Source organism: Mycteria americana, chromosome Z (assembly GCF_035582795.1).
Source record: "Mycteria americana isolate JAX WOST 10 ecotype Jacksonville Zoo and Gardens chromosome Z, USCA_MyAme_1.0, whole genome shotgun sequence".
In the NCBI taxonomy this organism is placed as follows: domain Eukaryota; kingdom Metazoa; phylum Chordata; class Aves; order Ciconiiformes; family Ciconiidae; genus Mycteria; species Mycteria americana.
The window spans coordinates 46,616,271-46,636,135 of record NC_134396.1 but is presented as its reverse complement, the minus strand read 5'-3'; the positions used below and the strand labels follow the sequence as shown (position 1 = coordinate 46,636,135).

The 19,865-nt window shown below is 47.9% G+C and overlaps 1 protein-coding gene across 8 annotated transcripts in view; it reads right to left on the bottom strand.

Annotated features, from left to right (window-relative positions):
• Positions 1–19,865, bottom strand: part of LOC142402685 (PH and SEC7 domain-containing protein 3-like) — a 115,667-nt gene that overhangs the window by 54,681 nt on the left and 41,121 nt on the right. For 6 of the 8 annotated variants that reach the window (XM_075488393.1, XM_075488396.1, XM_075488394.1 and 3 more), the window contains 5 exons: positions 18,874–19,080; positions 18,689–18,769; positions 15,386–15,498; positions 12,737–12,795; positions 9,764–9,853 (listed from right to left, as the gene is read on the bottom strand). In XM_075488393.1, the coding sequence (XP_075344508.1) occupies positions 9,764–9,853; positions 12,737–12,795; positions 15,386–15,498; positions 18,689–18,769; positions 18,874–19,080 (550 nt within the window). Of the gene's footprint in view, positions 1–229; positions 318–9,763; positions 9,854–12,736; positions 12,796–15,385; positions 15,499–18,688; positions 18,770–18,873; positions 19,081–19,336; positions 19,424–19,865 lie in introns of those variants that run through there. The other 2 variants (XM_075488401.1, XM_075488398.1) reach the window with 2 other exon arrangements.

Sequence of the window (19,865 nt, the reverse complement as noted above, 5' to 3'; positions counted from 1 at the left end):
ATGGTGACCCTATTTATGGACTTTCCCTACCAGCACCTGTAAGGAGCAAACCATAAACCAGCAGGAGAATTTGAAACTTTGGGCCAAAACAGATGCAGGAAGGAAAAAACGGAGTCTCTACTATTCCTTCCATCTCACCCTTTTAAAGCAACCCAAAAGCTTTTCACCTCTCACAGGCACTATGGCAGACCACATCCCCCATAGAGGAAACAGGCAGCTATTCCAACTTATTGTGCAATAAGCTCCTTCTCATCTCTTCCTCCCACCAGTCAAGTTTCCCTGAGAGGCCACATGTACTCAGTCCTTGCTTGGTCCTCCTAAAGTCATTCAGCAAATCAACAACACAAAAAGAAAAGCTGTGGAATTCAAAGTGAAATCAATACTGGTTTTTAGGGACCAAACCCAAGGACCACGTTATTGTGTCTGAAGAACTCCAATGTCCTCACAAAGCTGCAAGAATCCATTAGCATCATTCAAGCCTGATCCCAGTGACAAAAATACCAACAACAAAAGCCAACAAAATACATAAACACACACACATCAATTACCTGAAATATACTCTCAAGAGCCAGTAACATATTTGTGTAGCACAAAAAAGCAGCACTATTTAATGCTGCTATTAAATACTGTTTGTTAAATAAACAACATTATATCTTCCATAAGATTGCTTTCCTTCTTCCTTCACCCTTGTTTTTTTTCCTCTCCCCAAAACAGAAAGGGAGGGGAAAGTTAATTCTGCTGGATAAGCTACTCATACACAATGGCTACAGAACTAGAGCTCAGCAACTGATCAACAGTAACATTATTGAACTGGCATTCCTGCGATATTAAGATAATGATTTCTGAGGTCTGCTGACCAGCAGGATTTGACAATCAAGATTAAATCTAAATGTCTTCAACTGCCATCCCTGTAAACAGCAGAAATACTAAAGCAACCACTTCATTTCTACATGCATAAGCAACCAGTCAACAGGAACCCTAACAGGGTAACAGCAGGTATGGTGGGAGAATGATGGATACGGACAGAAAATTTCAAAATTATTAACCAAAATTATCTACCTAGCTTTCCCCATGAGAAACTCCTACTCTCCACCAACCACAGTACATTATTACCAGACATTTACAGAGATGCTGGGTTTTATCCCAATCTGAATTTACCAGCAAAAAAAAAAATCTGTTGATGTCTTTGAGAAAGAATCTTTCATTTTCTTATAGTTTATATTGTAGTACATACACCTGTGCTATAGGCTCTGAAGGAATCCCTGGGGATGACTCTGATTTCTCTTACAATATGGAAAATTATCCTTACAATAGAAAGTGGTCAAATTACTACAGCCCAGAAAGCTATCCCATGTCAACTAGGCTATTGTAGCTACATAAGCATGTGCTTTTAGACCACCTCAACCATGAAGCAAGGCACATCAACTCATAGCACCAGAAAAACACAAGCATTGCTTGTATGACCCCATGAGGGCAACTGAAGTCTGTATGTTTTACTTTACATGAGGAGCAGGCTAAAAGCACGTCCACAACCAGCTGGCTTGTAGTCACAGTCACAAGTCTTTATTACTGACTTTTTACATCAGTAAGCCCCTCCGGTGAGCAGAGCGACAAAGCCCTACTGGCTGGTGGAAGACCAACTCAATCCTGCTTTCACTGTACCTCTCTGGGATCCATGCTGCATCTTGAGCCAAAATAAACCACTCCTAAGATAAGTGCCCTGCTGAGAATGGTGGGAGACCACAGGTTTAATGAAAACTACCTCTTTGATAATAACAGGGATGCAAAGAAACCATGCCCCCTTTATCCTGATCAGCGTTGCAAGTGAAGAGATGCCATTACCCATCTTAATTTTCCTCTCAGCATATCTGAAAACAGCTCTGTGTCACGGACTAGCTGTGGCATTTCCTGGCAAAGCACTATAGTCTCCAGGGGAAAAAGTTTCTTTTCTTGCATTCCTCCTCTTAGGAACTATCGTCTACTGCCCACAGGGCTGACAGAAATTAAGTGAGCCACACAGTAGTCACCCGCTAACACAGACCACCAAGTTCCTTAAGTTAAAGCTGCCAAATGTAGCTACAGAAAAGAGCAGCATCTCAAACAAATCCATAAAAGCACCAAAAACCTAAAATTCTGCACAGCTGTGACAGAAACCCACAGGGAGGTGAACCAAGCACTGGTGCAAAGCCTACCAGCTCTCTCAGATCAGCTGCAAACAACCCCTGCCTCTGTCCCTGCAGTGAGTGTGCTTAGAGACAACACCACCGAAATAAACCCCTCACCACCCAGCACTCCCCCAGAGATGTGCATAAAAAAAGAAAAACAACCACCCTTCAATGCTTCCCTCTGATTCAGACAGCAAACACAATAACAACAAAAAGGTAAAAGGCGGGGGGGGGGGGGGGGGGGGGAAGGGGGAAAAAAGAATCCAGGCCACTCTGAGAACCACACAGGTTTCACATGGGTGTCACCTGCACTTGCAAGCATTGCACCGTGGAAGAGGCAGCTCCAGGGGGGAAAACAGGCACAACCTTTGACATCCGTTTCCTCCACAAATGCATGTACCTATGGAGTGATGGCCAGCTGACTTGCCCCAGAAGCAGGAGAAATGCTTCTTAACCTTCACGACTCCTGCCAGAAACTGTCAGCAGGGCAGAAAATAGGTGGCTTGGATTTGCCCCATGTTTGTACCAGGATCTTATGAATACTTCATCACCCAAGGAAGCATGACCTCAGAAGGAAACTAAATGTTCCATTTAACAGCACAAAAAAAGAGGAAGAAAAAAACAACCCAAAATTTAAGGAGCAACCTAGCACTCTTGCTTGAAAGAAAACAGTGTAACTGGGGCAGAGAGAGAATAGTCCAGTGTCATTTGAAAAGTGTGGTAACAAACAGAGGGAATACCAAAGATCTATACAGCAATAATTCTAAAACTGGTGGAAGTAATGTTTTCTCCTCTTCTCTTTTTTTTTTTTTTTAAGTATGGTATAAATTATATTCCTACTCCTCCTTCCCTCGAGTTGCAGCACAGAACTTAAATTTCAAGCAGATCAGTGGGTGGAAGATCAAAGAATGTTTTTCAGAATTTGTTTTCTACCTACATGGGGGTGGGAGTAATATGTCATAGGGACCAAAATGTATGTGTGACATTGTATTAGAGATTTCCCAGCTCGAAAAGAGCCCAAAATTCCTCCTTTAAAGTGGCAGAGCGCATCATTCCTGGAGACTACCAGTCTGTATCCTCCACACTGACAGCACAAGAAATGGGAAGCTCTGAATGGTGACATTCATCCTCGGGAGCTGCTAAGCATTTCAGTTAAACCACGGGACTACCAACAGCCTTGGCTATCTGACAGGCTGGAGAAGCTACCCATCAAATGATTCACTTGCCTGATCAACCTGGACAAGACACTGTGGAGACCTTACCTCCACAGATGAAAATTAAACCCCCAAATACTCATTAGGAGCCTGGTATTGAGCCACATAATTGCAATAGTAGTAATGGAAATTCTTAGCTGACTCTGCTCGGGTTTCACTCCTTGCTGACACAAAAGCCGGGTGGGCTAGGTGAGATCTTTTGAATAACAATCGGAAAGCAAAGAGATGAAAGGTTGGAGGAGCAAAAATAATTCAGAGAAATGCAGATCATGAAAGCAGAAACAGGCCTGTCCTGTAATGGCTGCTTCCTAGCGAGATAAGAAATCCCTAGTACCACCCCTAGACCACGCAGAGGAATCCTTATTCCTGCATCACCATTACAAAATTTTATGTTTTAAACCTTTTCTAAAGTTCTGCTTTCCCTGCTCAGGGACAGAGAGTTGGTGGAGAGCATTAGGCTTTTGCTATCATCTTATGTTGCCTTCCTCGACACAGTACCTGAGCTTATTTGACTTGAGAGAAGTGAATAGATTTCAGATTTTTCTCTTTATATGCACTGAGGGAAGTTCCTGGAACAAAAAAGAAAACACATTTGCATTTCAACGGGGCAGGGGGGTGTCAGGATCTCCCATTACTCATGGGACCCAAAGCAATGCATGCACCATTGTAACCTGCTTTAATTCACAGTTCTGCACAGGCATGCTTTAACTGGTTATTACTCTTAGACAGGACAAACAACACCACCCCAAAAAAATTGCAAGCCAAAGGAAACAAAGGTTATCGCAGCAGGAAGGTCCTCGCTGAGACTGGAGGAGAGCGAAGACAAGCCGGGTGTTCCCTTCAGTCACTATGGCTCTGTGGCTCTTCAGAGAGTGAAAGGAAAGTATGCTTTTGCAAACAACTGTTTAAGACAAGGATTAATGGTTTTATCCGTGTTCCCTGACTTTTATACTGCCGGATTAGAGTGTTGTCTCCTAGCAGCTGAAAGGGGCCTTCAGTAACAGATCTTTCATTTCAAACAGATAAGAAATGGCTGCCCCAGAAACATTATCGCAAGAGAAATATTTTTAACAGGAAAAACTTCATTTTGGGGGACAAACAAGGAGGCAAGCTCTCTTCCTGCTGAGCAGAGCTCTGGCTTCTTTGGTGGAGCAGAGACACTTGGTGCCCTCCGCTCCTCTGCCCGCAGCCGCAGGGTGCTCCAGCAGCCAGCCCTGCCCTCCTGGGGCCCTTCTGGCACGCTGCCGCACACCCCCGTCTCCCCGAATTCATCAGGCTCCCATCTCCACTCAGCAGTAGCAGGAAGGTGGGAATTCCTTGCCAAAGAGCCTCAGCCATGAAATGGAGGAAGCGTGGAGACTGCAGATGAGAGCAATGAGGGTGTACACAGCAGTCTGATCAGTGTGATTTCCTCTGCATAAATGGGGTGGGGGGAAGTTAGCCACCTGATGGTCACTCCCTCCTCTCTGCTAAATACCTGAAGTGATTGGAATGGATGAAGCAAGGTGCCAGTAATTCTCTTTAAATTGAGTGTTTGCTTTGGAGGGCTTTTAAAGGGGGGGGGGGGGGGGGGGAAGGAAAGAAAGAAAAAAAGAGAGAGGAGGCAGAAAGACAGTGGCAAAAAAAATCCTTAATTAAAGTGCAGGGAACTGACAGCAAAATGAGATAAACCCTACCTTGCAGCGTCTATAGGAAATTGCATATCCCAGCAATTCTGATCAAGAATTCAGATCATTTAGGAAATTAAGGGGGACTGGTTCTTCAGAAGAGCTCAGCACCAGCAACTCCCACTTAATTTGGTCACTTCATTACAGTGCTCCTCCAGGAGATAAGGTCTAGCCAAAAAACAGCCTTTGAGAAAAAGCAGATTTTTTATGCAGGACTGGCATCTTATCTCCATCAGCAGCCCCTGCAGGGATGGCTCTAGCCAAGACCCTGTAGAGCATCCCAGATCCCTCAGCATGACAGAGAGGCTTCCTGGCAGCACAGTGGGTCAGCAAAGAGCTACCACCTCCCACCAGAACACACAGCCAGGTACGACCCCCTCACACCCAGTGTTCATGTTGGGGGGCAACGCAGCCACCAGAGTCAGCCCACGTCAGAGGCTGGGGATGCCCTTGACTCCGTGAATGAGGTACCTTGGACACTGCAGATGCAGAGGACATTTACTTATGCAGGACAATATGGGCAGGTGGTACTTAGCACACTGCCTAACAACAGAGTACCCTTCCCAAGAGGCTGCCTAACAAAAGCAGGGATCCATTTCCTCAGAGGCAACTCCTTGCAGACTCTCTGTGGGCTGGTGCAGACATTTTCTCTCCTTGCCTAAGAAAGGCCTCGTCACTGCCACCTTGCTCGGAGTCTCACACACCTTGCCACACAGTGACAAGAGGAAGACACAGCGGCCAGCACTGTAGCAGCACTTCATTTGCGGGGACTGCACTGCCTACAGGAAATGAAGCAAGCATGCATGACCAAAATTAGGGTCTTTCCAAGCCATTCTCATTCCAGACAATCTCGTGAAGCCCAGCTTTGAAGAAGGCTATGGTCACATAATGCAAACCCAGAGTATCATCGGTGAAGATGGTATCACTGCACCAGATTAAAGCTGGTGTGAGCATAGGAGGAAGGAACCAGCCTGCAGATAAACTGCTCCTACGCTGTAGTCATGAGGTTCCTGACATTGCCCCAGACTGATTTCGCTTCCCTTCCAAGTAGGGAGACCCTAGCCGTGGCCTCCCTTTCTATAGGAATAAACAAATAATGGTCTGGTCATGATTCTCTCAGGCTAAAACCCCACAGATTGGACTTAGTTGTTTTAACTGATTCTGATGTGTTCAGCTCTCTCTCACTCATGGTGGTGCTGCATCTCTCCCCTCGCTTCCCTCACCATCCGCAGCAGCATCTGCGGCCGCTGATCCGGGATGTCAGGTACACCCGCTCTGAGGAGGCGATCGCTGCAGCTGGGTCCCTTTGTGTGGCTCAGTCCCGGTAAACCTGTCACTCGTCCCCAGCTGTAGATGCTGGCAGCTGTGTGATTCACCGTCAGCCTTAGGAGCGAGCACTGAGCCCAGAGTACTGCTGCACTAACTAGAACACGGGCAGTCACAACTCTTGGTATTTAGCACTCTTTCCAGGGCTTCAACTCACCAGGACAAAGGGACCTTTGCTACAGGGAAGTGTAAGATCAAAGCTGAAATTCAGGATCACCTTGCCTGATCACAGCTTGATACAATATAAAATTATTTGTGTGCTTGGAGTGTGACAGCTCAGAGTCAAAGCACAGGAGTTTCAAAAAGTTTTCTTGCCTTTGAAAAATTTCACTTTCAATAACCTTAATCTGCCTGGATTTAACAGACCTGACTCACCTTCTACACCAGCCAGACCCACAGAGACAGATGCTCCTGATTTACACCAGAGAAGAGAATTACGGCTCGGGATGCTGGTTCTCATTTACAGGGAATTTGCCCTGGTTTGAAGGCATACAGGAACCCTGCAGTAAGTATAAACTATCACTCGCAGGTCAGCATGCACTGACAGTACATAACTGGAAATCAGGCTACTGTCTCCACGTCTAGTCTTTACTAGCAGCTGATGGCAGATTAATGGGATGTGTGACAGACGGTTGAACGGGAGCTAAGATGGAATAAAAAGGAAGGTACATATATCTGCCTGCCTGGCAAAGTACTGAATATATGAATACTGCAAGTAGATCCCATGGGGAGAACCATGCTTTTAATCACAGTTTGGCACATTTGCCTTTATGGGTCCCAACTTTAAAAGCAACTTCAGATCTGACAAAAGGAACAAGGAAGAAAAAGAGATTAATCTTTTGTGCAGATGGGTGTACAAAAGCAAAATTCTTTCCAATGTTAACGAACAGACAGAAAGACACAAGGTGAGCAAGATCATGTTAGCATTTCTCATTTCCATCTCCAGCCAGAGTAAAATCTCTGTTCTCAAAGCACTATCAGTGACACACCGAGAATCATCCTGAAGGACTTACGGTGTTTACCAAAGCGTCCTTATTGTTGGGAAAAAACATAATAAAACAAAGAGATGTCTCCCTCATGGGAGTGGAAAGGAGCAATCAGATCTCACCTAGGAAGTTTCCTGACACTGATCACACAGAAGACAGAAGTGTCCCCTCCTCACGTGTTGATGTCTGCCTCTTGAAGGGCTATTTTCCTATCCAGACAAAACAAACGCTCAGGGCCACACTCTGTGCTCAGTAGCACTAAGGGTAATGGGATCGACTGAAGGCAACATTTGATTTGTGCCTGTCTGCTGACTGTCCTGGATAGCCCAAGCAGTATTTGCACCCCTGACTCTGTGAATTGCGTCCACGGTAAATGCTGCAGAGAGCTTCCCAAGCCCTAGGTGAATGCTACCTGCAAAAAGGTAAGCACTTGCTAAGATCTCCCCCCTCTTCTTTCCCCTTCAGCACCACTCAGCTTTGCTCCAGGGCTCGGCAGAGTTGCAGAGCTTCATACAGGGCTGCAGCACAGCCACGAGGGGAACGCAGAAAGACCGGAGAGGCAGAAAAGCTTCCCCACGGGCCTGCACTGTTCACCAGTGGGTGCTCAGGACCTCACTCCCACAGGGGCACACTGCCACCCTGTGGAAACGGTCCTTCCTCTCCCAGGCGGCTGGGGAGGGACGCAGGGAGATGGCTCGCAGCCTCACCGATGCTCATTAGTTACACTGGCAAGCTGTATGCGCTTTGGCACTGTGCTGTAGGAAGGCTCTGTGAATTTAATTTATTGAGACTAATGCAAATTTAATTTCTGCTAAGTCTTTGTAATCACATATCTAGTGGCAGGGAGGCTGCTGCGGACACAGTGATGTAGCTACTCAAATGCACAGTTACTGCCACTCACTCCGCTCCCCTCCACTGATAAATTAAAACAACAAGGGGCAGATCATCAGCAAATCTTCAGACAAGCCAGATGAGAGACCGAGGCTGGGCACCACCTCTGTCCCCAGACATCAGGGCAGCACGCAGAAAAGGGCAGAAAGCCTCAAATGAGGTGGGACACCGACGATGGGTTTCTTCCATCCTACTACATCCAAAAAATCCCGGTCCCTGCTTTGGGTGGGCTGGCAAAGAGCCAGGCAGCTTTAGCATTAGCAGGTCAGCACTAAACACCAAGATACAGCCCCGACTGCGTAATTCTGTCAGCAGGAAAATAAACAGCAGGTGAGCACCAGTGGAAGTCTCTCGTCAGTACACTCAGAAGGTTATTTAAACACAGTCTGGAGACCTATTTATTCAATAAGGACTGTAATTAGCCTGCAAATGAATCTCAACACATCTCTCTATGCCAGAGTGAGAAATGAGATTCCTTGGGAAAAAAAAAATTTAAGTGTTGCTGCTGACAGATGAATACTCTGTCCAGATTTAAAAAACAAAGACATTACATCTAAAAACAAGGGGGTTGAGTTTATATTCTTAAGTCCTTAGTAAGAACTGAGGCAGGAGGGCCCAACAAAAAGCTCCCCGAAGAGGCTGGAAAAACTGAAGAAGCTACCAATACTAGAAAACGAAGTCTGCTACTTGTAACTATGCAGGTACATCCTCATTTCACAATGGGCCTGACACAAAACCCACAGAAGAGACGGCAATTCTTTTGATTTACTTCAGTAGGCTTTGGGTCAGCTCTCAGATGCAGCAACCTCTCATTTTTATTTCCATTACAAAAAAAAACCAAATTATGAACTCTAGTGTATGCACTTCTCCTTTCATTCAAACAGACTGCTGTTTCATGCCAGCAATCAGACAAAAGAGAAATGAAAAATTCTCATTATTATTGACAATGAAACAAGATTCGTCCTGCTCAGCCTCTTTCCCTGTTCTTCAGATTTAACTCCTGGCACAAACTTAATGAACAAAACCTGAAGCAAAGCAGCCTGTGCCAGACAACACATTCTAATCTGAAATTACATCTCCTGCTCTAACGTGAAAACCCAAAAGCACCTTTGATGAAAAAACACACACACCTTCCAGATATGCAGAGCTCAGGATTAGCTCTTACGTATTCAGTAGTCAGAACCAGCTGGCTGCTTCTGTCCACTTTAATCAGGAGACAGCACTCTGGAACGGCATAACCTCATGAGCTTACAAGACACATGGCTCTGGAGCTGCCCCCCCTGGAGTTCAGTCTCGCCTCTCCACGCTGCAGAGAGCCTCAGTCACAATCAAGTGAAGGCAAGAGGGAAAACAACAGAATAAATGCTGTATATATTATATTTGTTCTAGGAGGAGAAACATGCCCATTGCTTGTCCTGTTTGACGATTAAGGTTCAGAAAATGCAAGCAGGGTGTTCTGTTTTGAATCATCTCTCACTAAAAACGAAACCCATGTTCTGCAGTTCATTCCTTACCTTCAACAGCCCTTTCGGGAAGTCTTTGCCATCGTTCATCCCCTGGAGGTTGGCAATGAACTCTTGGCAGGTCATCTTTTTCCCAATGTTCTGGAAGGGATGGCAGAGAAACACAGCATCATATTCATGCTGATTTCCAAAATTATGTAAATACGCAACATCAGATGAATCGCATCTCCCTGCTCTCGTTCAAGCCCAAGGCAGGCAGCACCAAGAAGGCATTCCCATGATTACTCAGAGACAAGCATCCTTGCGTGAATATAGTTAGAAAAAGGAAGGTGCATTGGACACCAAGTCCCACGCGGCCATCCATAAAGAAAAACAGCTAAACACTGGAGGGTAATGAAGAGGGTGATGATGAAGCTCCCTGTTATCTGCATGGTGCCTTACACCCCCATGTCTCCAGAGGCTCTGCCAGCCTCTGATGGAAAAGCTCTACTTGATCCTGCTGTGGGGCATAAGGAAACAGCCGACTGAGGCCATTTCCAGACCTTTCTCTTACGATTCCCAATGCTCCCTTCCCATAGCAACTGCCCTGAGTCGGAGTAAGATGCCCAAGAGCGGCCATTACCTTTTCTGATTCACAAGCTGAGGCTGCCTTGACATTTCCATAGCATTGCTTTCTTTTCTCTCTGTCTAATTCTCAGACTGAAAGTTGCCCAACTGAGCCACAAACAGAAAAGGAATGGTTATGTTCATGTAGGACCCACACTGCTCCATTTGGAGGCTTGAGGTTGCCCTAAATTGCTCTTTTCACCCACTGAGATAACTGGCATTGCAGAAGAATGGCTGTTTTGCTCCAGGACCAAAGCTAACATCTCAACAACAGTGCCACACAGGTTCCAGAAGATGTGCCTGGCAGTCTAGAGATACCTTAAAAGTCTCTAGCATCACAGTCTGGGTGATGATCTCCCTGCAGAGAAGCGAGCATGCACCTCCAAGACACAGCTAGCAAAAATTATTTAGTTACAAGGAGAATGAAATGTGGCAAGACAGGGATAAATAAAGGGATAAGTAAGAGTTTGTCTACAAGAGTTAAGGGAAAGAGTGAACTGAAGGCAGAAGCAGCTGCACTACAGCCCTACAAGCAGTTGAGCTTATTGTGAAATAAAAGAGTCCGCACATGATCAGTATGTCAGCAACAAACACAGCTCAGTGTAGACAAGCCCTGTGACTCATTTACTTCCTGCTCCAGCAGAATCATGCTAAGGATGGGTCAGAGCATTATCTTTGTTAGGAAACAGGCAATTAGTGTCTATCTGCAAGGGGATGCATTCCAAGTCAAAAATGCCCAATTTACCACCTATGTGGAAAAAAGCAAAGCAATAAGGGGAAGACCAAAATTACAGGAAAGCAGGGAGGGAGACAGAGAGAGGAGAGAGACAGGAGGGAGGGGGAGAGAGAGGAGACACATGCAGGAGTCTGGCAAACATTATAGCTGCGTACATGTAACAACACACTAACAACTGCCAGTAGGATAAGCCTCCAAAGTTACACACTGCAACAGCCAGAGTCATCCTAGCTTCAGCTGCAAATCATCATCATCGAGGATGGGTCAGAGCCAGACCATTTGCTCCAGTACCTAACGAAGACAGTAGGGCCCACTAAAGCATCGCAGGCAGCGACAGGAAATGCTGTCAGGCTGATGCACAACCCTTTAGTCCCCCTCCCCAGACTGCAAGGCCAGGCAGGCTGGAGAGCAGGTGCCCCAGGCTGCTCATCGCCCCGGGGAGCAGGATGCCTGCGCGGGCAGTCTCGAGTGTGCTCGAGAGAAGCGGGGTGTGCTCACCAGGGCACGTTCCTGTACTTCCCTCTGCTCACTCGCCCGTGTGACTGACGTGCTCCTCAGCTGGGGAAGGCTCAGCCTTCAGAGAAAAAAATTCTTTGCAACTCCCTTCCCCGTCCCGCTTCTACAATTTTCAGACAAAGGCATTCAATTAACGGGAGGTGGGCGTCAAAACCCCTGGGGAAGCACGCACAAGCCTCGGCTTCATTACCTGCACCCACCACAGAGCTGCACCCACAGGGGCCGAGCAGCCCTTGGAGACAGACCCAGAGTGCCTCCATCTCCTGCTGCCCGACCCACCACGCTTGCTGCGTAAGAGCTCCCAACCGAGGCCCTCTTGGAAGAGCCCTTGGAAGTGCAGTGGAGGGTCTCAGCCAGAGAGAAGCCCCAAAGCAGCCTGGCTGAAGCCACCGCTCCTGCATGCTATCATACAATGCTCCCTGTGTTCTTCCCTCTCCATCCTGATTCCAGGAGGGAAGAAGACTCCCATCAGCATGGGAATACCACGCATAGCAGGCGTATTGCACCACAGGTGCTGAAATAGAAGCCCTAGGGCTGCTGGCACCCTGTACCAGTGTGACTAAGAGGACTCAAACTGGAATACTATTTCCCCCGGGCAGACTGTGGGGAGAGGTGTGCAGAGGGGGGACACAGTGCTCCCACTCAGGATGCCCACGTCCCCCCCCGGCTCTCTTGGCTCTGGGCACACCCGTCATAACCCTGGCTGAGCAGAACTCTGGTTCCACCAGATCTCCCCCCTGCAACTGGATGCCTGCAAACATCACTTTCCCCTTGTGACCTTCCCAGCACCTCTTCACCTGCCTTCTTTCTTCTGCCTTCCCAAATGTTTTTACACACTGGAAAGGGGAAGCCAATCCCAACCACAGCTTCCCAGGCAGGGCCAGCTGTAACCAGGGAAGGATGGGAAGCACACCAGAAAGACAGGGGCCTGAGGACAAGGAGCATCCTCACACATTATGGCAAAAACCAGGCACACATGACTGATCTGGGCATGCTGGAAAGCCCTGCCCAGGACGACCGCCTGGGTGTGCAGCCTTCTCACTGTTTGCTGTCTGCAGGGGTGCTTCAGGAGCAGACCACCAGCCAGGGGACTCTCCTGCCAGAAGACCACCCCCTCCAAGCACAGTGTCAACAGGAGCAGTCTACGCAAAGCTGTGCATACTCACGTGGCCATGCAGGTCTGTGTTCAGCAGCATCATGGCACACGTGAGACAGTGAACTCCATCTGCAGAAAGAGACATAACCAGAGTCACATGCAAACCCACAACTGGACCTTTAAGAATAGCTGAAATCGAGCCTCATAGCCTAATTGAGTCTGTTCCCTTAATGAGAATCTGTTTTATCAAGAAATACACATAATTAAATAAATGAACAGTGAGGTCATCCCGCAGCTGCCAAGCCAGAACAGCCTTTCTTTCATCTTTTAATGACTGTCAAAACTATCCTGCAGCACCTATGGATGACGCAAACTAGACAGGAAACCACGCTGTCACCCTTTGCTTGCTAATATCAATACCACAGCCTGAATCAGCTCCTTCTTCTTCATTTATTTCAGGGCAGAAAGGGAAGAGTAAGATACACCCATTCTTGTGTGCTGAATGGATACAGCATGGTATCCCGTTTTCCTCCCCCTCTGGCCCCTTCCTCGTTCAGGGCTCAATTAGACTGAATTTTGGAGAACTTCAGTCAGCTACATATGCTGCCTTGGCTCCATATTGGGTAGAGAGTGCCCCAGCAATTTCTAAGCCTCTCAACACTGAGCCAGAACAGACAGATTCTAACCCTGGAGTCACTGTGGCAGACTTGGGAAAGTCAGTGTAGACTGTCATTTGCAAAAGCAGACACCAGTTTTGTATTCCTCATTTTCCAGGCACCCCTTTCAAAACCCAAAATGTATTGGCTATGCACAAATCCAGACGAAGGTGACAATGCCCACAGTGCCATTTATCACCTCTGAAAATTCAAATGCCTCTAGCCAGTTTCCAAACATTAGGAACACACTAGGAAAAATATTTTCTCCATTCTCTTGTTCATACACACATGGTGCCAGCTCCCCTTCTCTCACAAGGGTGTCATAAAGACACAGAGTCATTTATGAGACATGCACATACTGCAGGGAGGTGTACATAAAAAACTTCGTGGCCGAGTCCAGTAATGACCATGCACAGGTCCCTCTGTGCTGTGAAGGAAGAGGAATGGGGGATGAGGATAGATATCTCTTACACTCAGGGTGACTATCACAGGCTTAAACCTCTGCAAGATGAAGCCATTACAAAAAGGTGTTCCCCAACCAGTGTTCCCTTACCGGACCATGTTTTCTTAGGATGTTTGTACAGGCCCTAGCACCCAAGCAATGTGGCCGAACTGTAGCAGAGCATGAAATGAGAGAAGAACTATTATCACTAGCAGTAGAAAGTCTGAAGCAGCTTGAATCTGGGGCTGTGGTGCTCCAGTTCAGGTCTATGCATTTCTCTAGAGCAGCCTGCCCTCTCATTTCAAAACCGCAGATGCATCCAGAGGATGGAAAAGGGAAAGGACAAAATAGAAAGGCAAATGCAATCCTGGATTTCCACTGAAAGGAACAACCACCAGATTTCTGCAGTGTAGCACTCAACTACTGACAGCAGAAATACAGCATCAAAATTATGTAGAATCCTGGGCAAAGTCTGCAGGACTCACTTTAATCTAAATGCTTACTCAGGCTTAGAAGTGGCAACGTCCCTCCCTGCACCCTGGACTAGAGTAAGGCTGCCTCGTCAACACGCAAGTCATTATTTCAGTCCTGACATGACACATCTGTTGTACCTGACTGCCTGCAATGTCTTGAAACAAGAAAGGAATTAACGAAGAGGACAGAGAGAGCATGGGAGCAGGTCCTGTCTTACTGCTACCTAATTTCCCTCCCCCGTGTGCCAGCCAGTAAAGCTGAACAGGCGTGAAGTGGACAAACGTCACCTCACTGCAACAGGGGCAGGCCGCAAAGCAAGGGGTAAGGAAGCGTGGCAGTACCTCCAAGCGTAGCAGCTCCTTCTCACTTACGCTTGAGACTAAAGGCACAGCTTAGCCCGTGCTTATTTTATTTCTCGTCCTCCTCCCTTTCTCAGCGTGTGATCAGCCCGCGCTGCAGTCACAGGGCCGCGTGCCTCTGCCAGCGTGGCTGGCTGAATGCAGCAGCTATGCCAGCGGACAGTTCGTCCTCTTCTCCAATGCCAACTTTCTCAGGTTTGATCCGTGTTTGTTTCCCCCATGCATTTCCAAAATTACTGGAGACATTGGCAAGGAGGCAGCGCTCTGACTGCTGTTAGTCGAGATGAAACCGTGCCAGGGTCTGGATACAGCACCCAAAATTCACCCCCACAGCTGGCAAGAACTGGCATGCCTGCTGCCAGTGCACGCAGAGACACAAGCACTGAATGGAGCATGGAAAGCGAACAGCTTCTCTTCCACCTGAGATGGGAACTATTCTTGTCTACATGCAGGTAGCTAGAGTACAGGTACCCACACACACTGGAAGTCAGAGAGACCAGAAACCACAACTGAGGACATTCAAATCTGGAGACGCTACAACTGAGGACTTACACTGAGGAGGCCTAAACACATTTCCTGACTGGGGATAAATACAGATTTTTCACTGCCTTACCACGATTATGTGTGGAGAACGTGGAGGATTTCAGTGCTCACCACAGGCAGTCTCTAAAGTGTGGTACGGCAATTATGCACCTTCAGCTCCCGGGCACACACCATACATGCTATTGAAGGCGAGAATGAAGGAAGAAGGAAACAATCAAAGACCTTCGTAACAGAAACAAAGTTACCTTGAGAAGAAATGGTATTTGGGTTGCACTGGTAGTATCTGCTGGAGAAGTGGATTAAAACTCTTTCTCGTTCCTGAGTTTCTCCAATAAGTGAAAAGGCTTTAAAGAAACTCCTAAAAGAAGAGCAGAAAAAGGTGAAATTAAAGCCCTAAATTTCTTTTTGCCGCACAGAGCAAAGCACACTTCACAGCAAGAAGTACATAAGCGCATGCCAGACATTTGGTTCCGAGAAGCCTTTCTAGGGAAACAGGCTATTATCCCATGTGCAGTTAATCCCAACATTATAGTAAATGAAGCAGGAGTTAAATTACCACTGGTTTCAGCCACAGAATATACAAACTAATAAGCAATTACACCATTCGAAAGAGCCGTTCTTATTTTTAATATTTTTCTTTTCTTTGGGGAAGGAACTAGAGCAGGTGCTGTTTATGCATGACTGACATCCAGGGTGTTCTCTGTCCTTTTCTAATTGTCCATCACTCCTGCACCTTTTAACTTTAGACTCGTTAGTATTCCCATCCAAACCAGAGGAGCTACACCAGGCGGTGAAGTCAAGCATGTGCACTGCAGACGCAAGAGCCCACACGAAATGTGTGGTCCTCCTTCTGGAGGGTCACCCATCAGAGCGGCCAGGACCACACCAGTCACCTTGCAGAGGGCAGTGTGACTACCCGACCTGCAGAAAACATCTGGGGAAGAGGGCAGACGAGTCACAACATCTCCCACTGAGCTTCAACAGTGGGAGAAGCAACCTGACCCTCCTGGGTTCCTGCCCATGACAGCCCAGGGCACAGGGCTGGTGCACACCCAAGCACGCTTGTTAGACACAGCCAGCGAGCCTGCGCAAAGAGGTAGGACACACACACATCTTCCACTCTTCATCCGACGCTTAACCACCCCGCCTCTTAACCACACCACTATTCTTCCTGCTAGAAAAGCTTGCCTTGCAGCCAAAGAACTTCTGCACTTCCCAAAATCCCCACATCCTGGAGCCAAGAGATGACCTCAGCAGTATCAACCTACGCTCATTTGTCAGGATGCTTCTAAGAAAAGCCTGAAAACACAAACCTTCCAGGTCCGAAACAAGACGGCATACAAAATGAGTGCCTAATAGGCAACTTCTAAATACCCCATGAGACTGAAACTAACACCAGATCTGACAGGCATTGGAATATGTTGCTGGAACGTACACATCTATCTAGCCTGGACAAATAAACGTTAATTTTTTTCTCTTTGATGTAAGGTCAGAGACAGGCTGTACTTGCAGTGATCTCACACCCATACGGGGTGTGATGTGCCTGGTAATAACTTAATTTCACAGGTAATGTATTGCAAATAACCCACTTCACACACAGATACAACTGAGTCTTTGCAAGGTTTCTCCTCCCTTCCTACCTCATGCCCCCATGGGACACTGTGACAACTAGCCATCTTTCCTCCTCCTCCAGCTCAGGCTCTTTGCAGCAACACCCCCTGCCCACACCAGGCACCACCAACCTACACCCCCTCCTTCTCTTCAGCACCTTTACCCCCTTGGAAGCCGCCTCGGAGAGGCAACTGATGAAACATTTGGTAAACAAGCAAGGCAGGTTCCTCACTCTCAGAGCATGATGCTGCGGCCGAGGGCCATGGGGGCAAGTTTCTGCCCACCAGGAGGACCAAGATAGACTCTGAGAGGGGCTGGAGCAGCGATGCCACCTCTTCCCCTCCTGCGTTCCTGTGGAGGATGCGAGACGCGCACTTGGGAGATGCATGGGCGACATGGGTCCAGGGTGTGGAAGCAGAGCAGAACGATGAAGGAACAACCCTCCCCATGTCCCAGACATGCCACCGACAGTGATACGCACTGCACAACGGCCTCCCACAGCTTGGGGGTAGCGTGGGCCTGGGCTGTCGCCACGGGCTCCGAAATGCTTAACAAACCACAGCTCGTCAGCGAGCCAGCAGCAAGAGGGCGGTTACCTCTCGCTCTCTGCACGCGTGAGGCAGCACGCCTCGGCTCCCCCAGGCTTTGGGACGATGCTCTGCCCCCAGCCTTTGCTGCACGCTCAGGGCGTGCAGCCGGCAGTCGCCTCGGCTGCTCCTGAAACCTCAGCAAACCCCTGGCGTGTCTAAGTCCCACATGAGCCAGGGCATATTTTAGAGAAGGTCATGACTATTAATATTAACAGGAGATCTACAGGGAGCAGAGACCTCCTAAATATGTGCCACAAAGCAATTAGGTGTTGGATTTCACAATTCAAAAGATGGGTATATTTAGCATCGCGCTTCAGGGCTGCTGAAACCTGGAACGAGCAGCAGACCTCCCACCACCCCGGCTGCTCCCACTCTGTGCTGAGTGGGTGCTGCGGCTCAGCTCCGATCCCCCTGCCACGGGAGCAGGCGGTTCACTCTTCCACAGGCACCTTTCCTTTCCGCTGCCTTCGGCGGGCAGGACTCTGGGCTTTCCTTGGGGTCTGCCACCGTTATCCTGGAGTCAGCTCCCTGGAAACGCACTTGCAAGGGGACTGGCAAGTGCCTGCGGACCTCCTGGTTTTGTATCATTAGAAAAAAAAAATAATTCACCTGAGTAACCTCAGCCAGATGATTTAAACTCACTTTAAATCCCTTTAAACACCAGAACACCAGCAACCATGCTAACAGGCCGCTGCTACACAAACTTAGTGTTTTGCTTCCTAAGAAAAACAATACTGAAAACAAACATCATTGAGGCCTAATTCCAGTGTAAAAAGGAAGGAAAACTGAAGGGCTGAGTTTTCAAACACCCACGCTGGCAGCTACCAAACTCTCAATGGCATTTTCCACGTGGAAGCTTTTGCTGTTCTGCACATTTTTGGGTGCCTCAGAGGGACACAGCAAGGGGGGCTGCCGAGCCACATCAAACCCTGGCCCTGGCTTTGTGCACTGCAGCCAGGCAAAGCAAGCTCCAAAAGGCATGAGCCAAAAAGTCTGTGCAGCTCAGCCGTGAGCAACACCTTCATTCCCCAGCAGCACCTGGCAGACTACAGGTCCCCTGTTTACCACGTGACTGGTCATTTTTCTCTACCTCCTCTGCATCAAGGACCATCTCTAAGCAGGTCCACCCAAAGATTTCCCTCTCCAGGAAATGCCACTGCTCCAACAGCACTCTGAGTACGGCAGCACGCCAAGCCAAACAGAAGAGAAAAGCTCCGTCCCAGAAACACATCACATCCTTCTCTTCACCCTCTTAAGCCCCCACAGGGCAACCGCTTCAATCAGGACAACACAGCAAACAGCACCGTTACTAAAACCAGAACATAAAGTCCGCAAACGGGCATGTACCTGAGCGAGTAGTCCAGCGTCATGCCTGTGAAGTCAAAAAACTTAAGGTATTCTTCGGCCACAAGCTTGCTGAATTCGTTGCTTTAAACAAACAGATAAATAAGTAAAGGTTATCATTCGAGAGTGAACCCCTCCAGAACCAGCAAGAACAACATCGTGGCCAAAGGCCTCATATCAGCACGTACTTTTTACCCAAATGCTTTGCCACATCAGAGCGTTTGAATCTGTCCAGATGGTAGAGACGCTTAGCCAGGCGCCTGGCTGCTTCCAAATTGCTGCTGCTGCCGTTGCTGAGATCGTGGCCAAGGGCTCCAGTGGCATCTTTCTCCTGAAGTTCATTGCTCCCCATGGCAGCACTGGAGTCTAACACCATATTCTGCAGTTCAGCATTGCTACAAGACGGAAAGAATATGGACAGAAGAAAAATAAGATGATATTACAGTTTCAAGAAGGATTTAATTCCTCTTAGAATAGAAGGCAATTAATGGTACAGAGGCAAGATTATACAATATAGCAAATACCACTTAATTGAAGGAGCTTTGTAGAACAGGGACATTTATTTAGCAGTCATCAGAGGTTAAGAGAATTAAACACAGAGACCCAACTATGGGCTTTCCAGCCCAGAAACACATTCTGCTCTGCACTCACCTTCCGAGTGTGCCGAGTGTCCACAACTTGTGCTCACTTCACAGAGAGCTGTTTGCTGTTATCAGCCTACAACTGCCCCTCACAACACTGGCTCCTCATTTGCTTCTCGCACTAGTATTTTTCAACCCAATTGCTTGCTTGGCTTCACGGGGTCCCTGTAAAAGTAGGCCATTAGCCATTTTCCAGGGGAAAACGCAGCAAGGAGGCCAGGTTGTTCAGTAGCTCCAAGCTGACTTGGCCCAAGTCCCTTCCTCATTCTTCCCCAGTTGTCCTGGAAACAATACAACTCCCCAAATCTAAAATAACATCTGCAGAAGTCTCAGCGGCTTCCGTGCCGCCCATAAGCGGCGAGCATCCCACGGGAAGGCACTGCTAGAAAAAGCAGGACTTGGAGCAAGGAACACAATTTGCGGAATGGGAGAGACACACAAGCCACCCAGGCCAGCCTGGAGAACTGCTTGCTTTCCTCCTGCTCCCTCATGGTGGCAATAATCTCCCTCACCAGCTGCCCAAAGTCAGGATGTTCAGC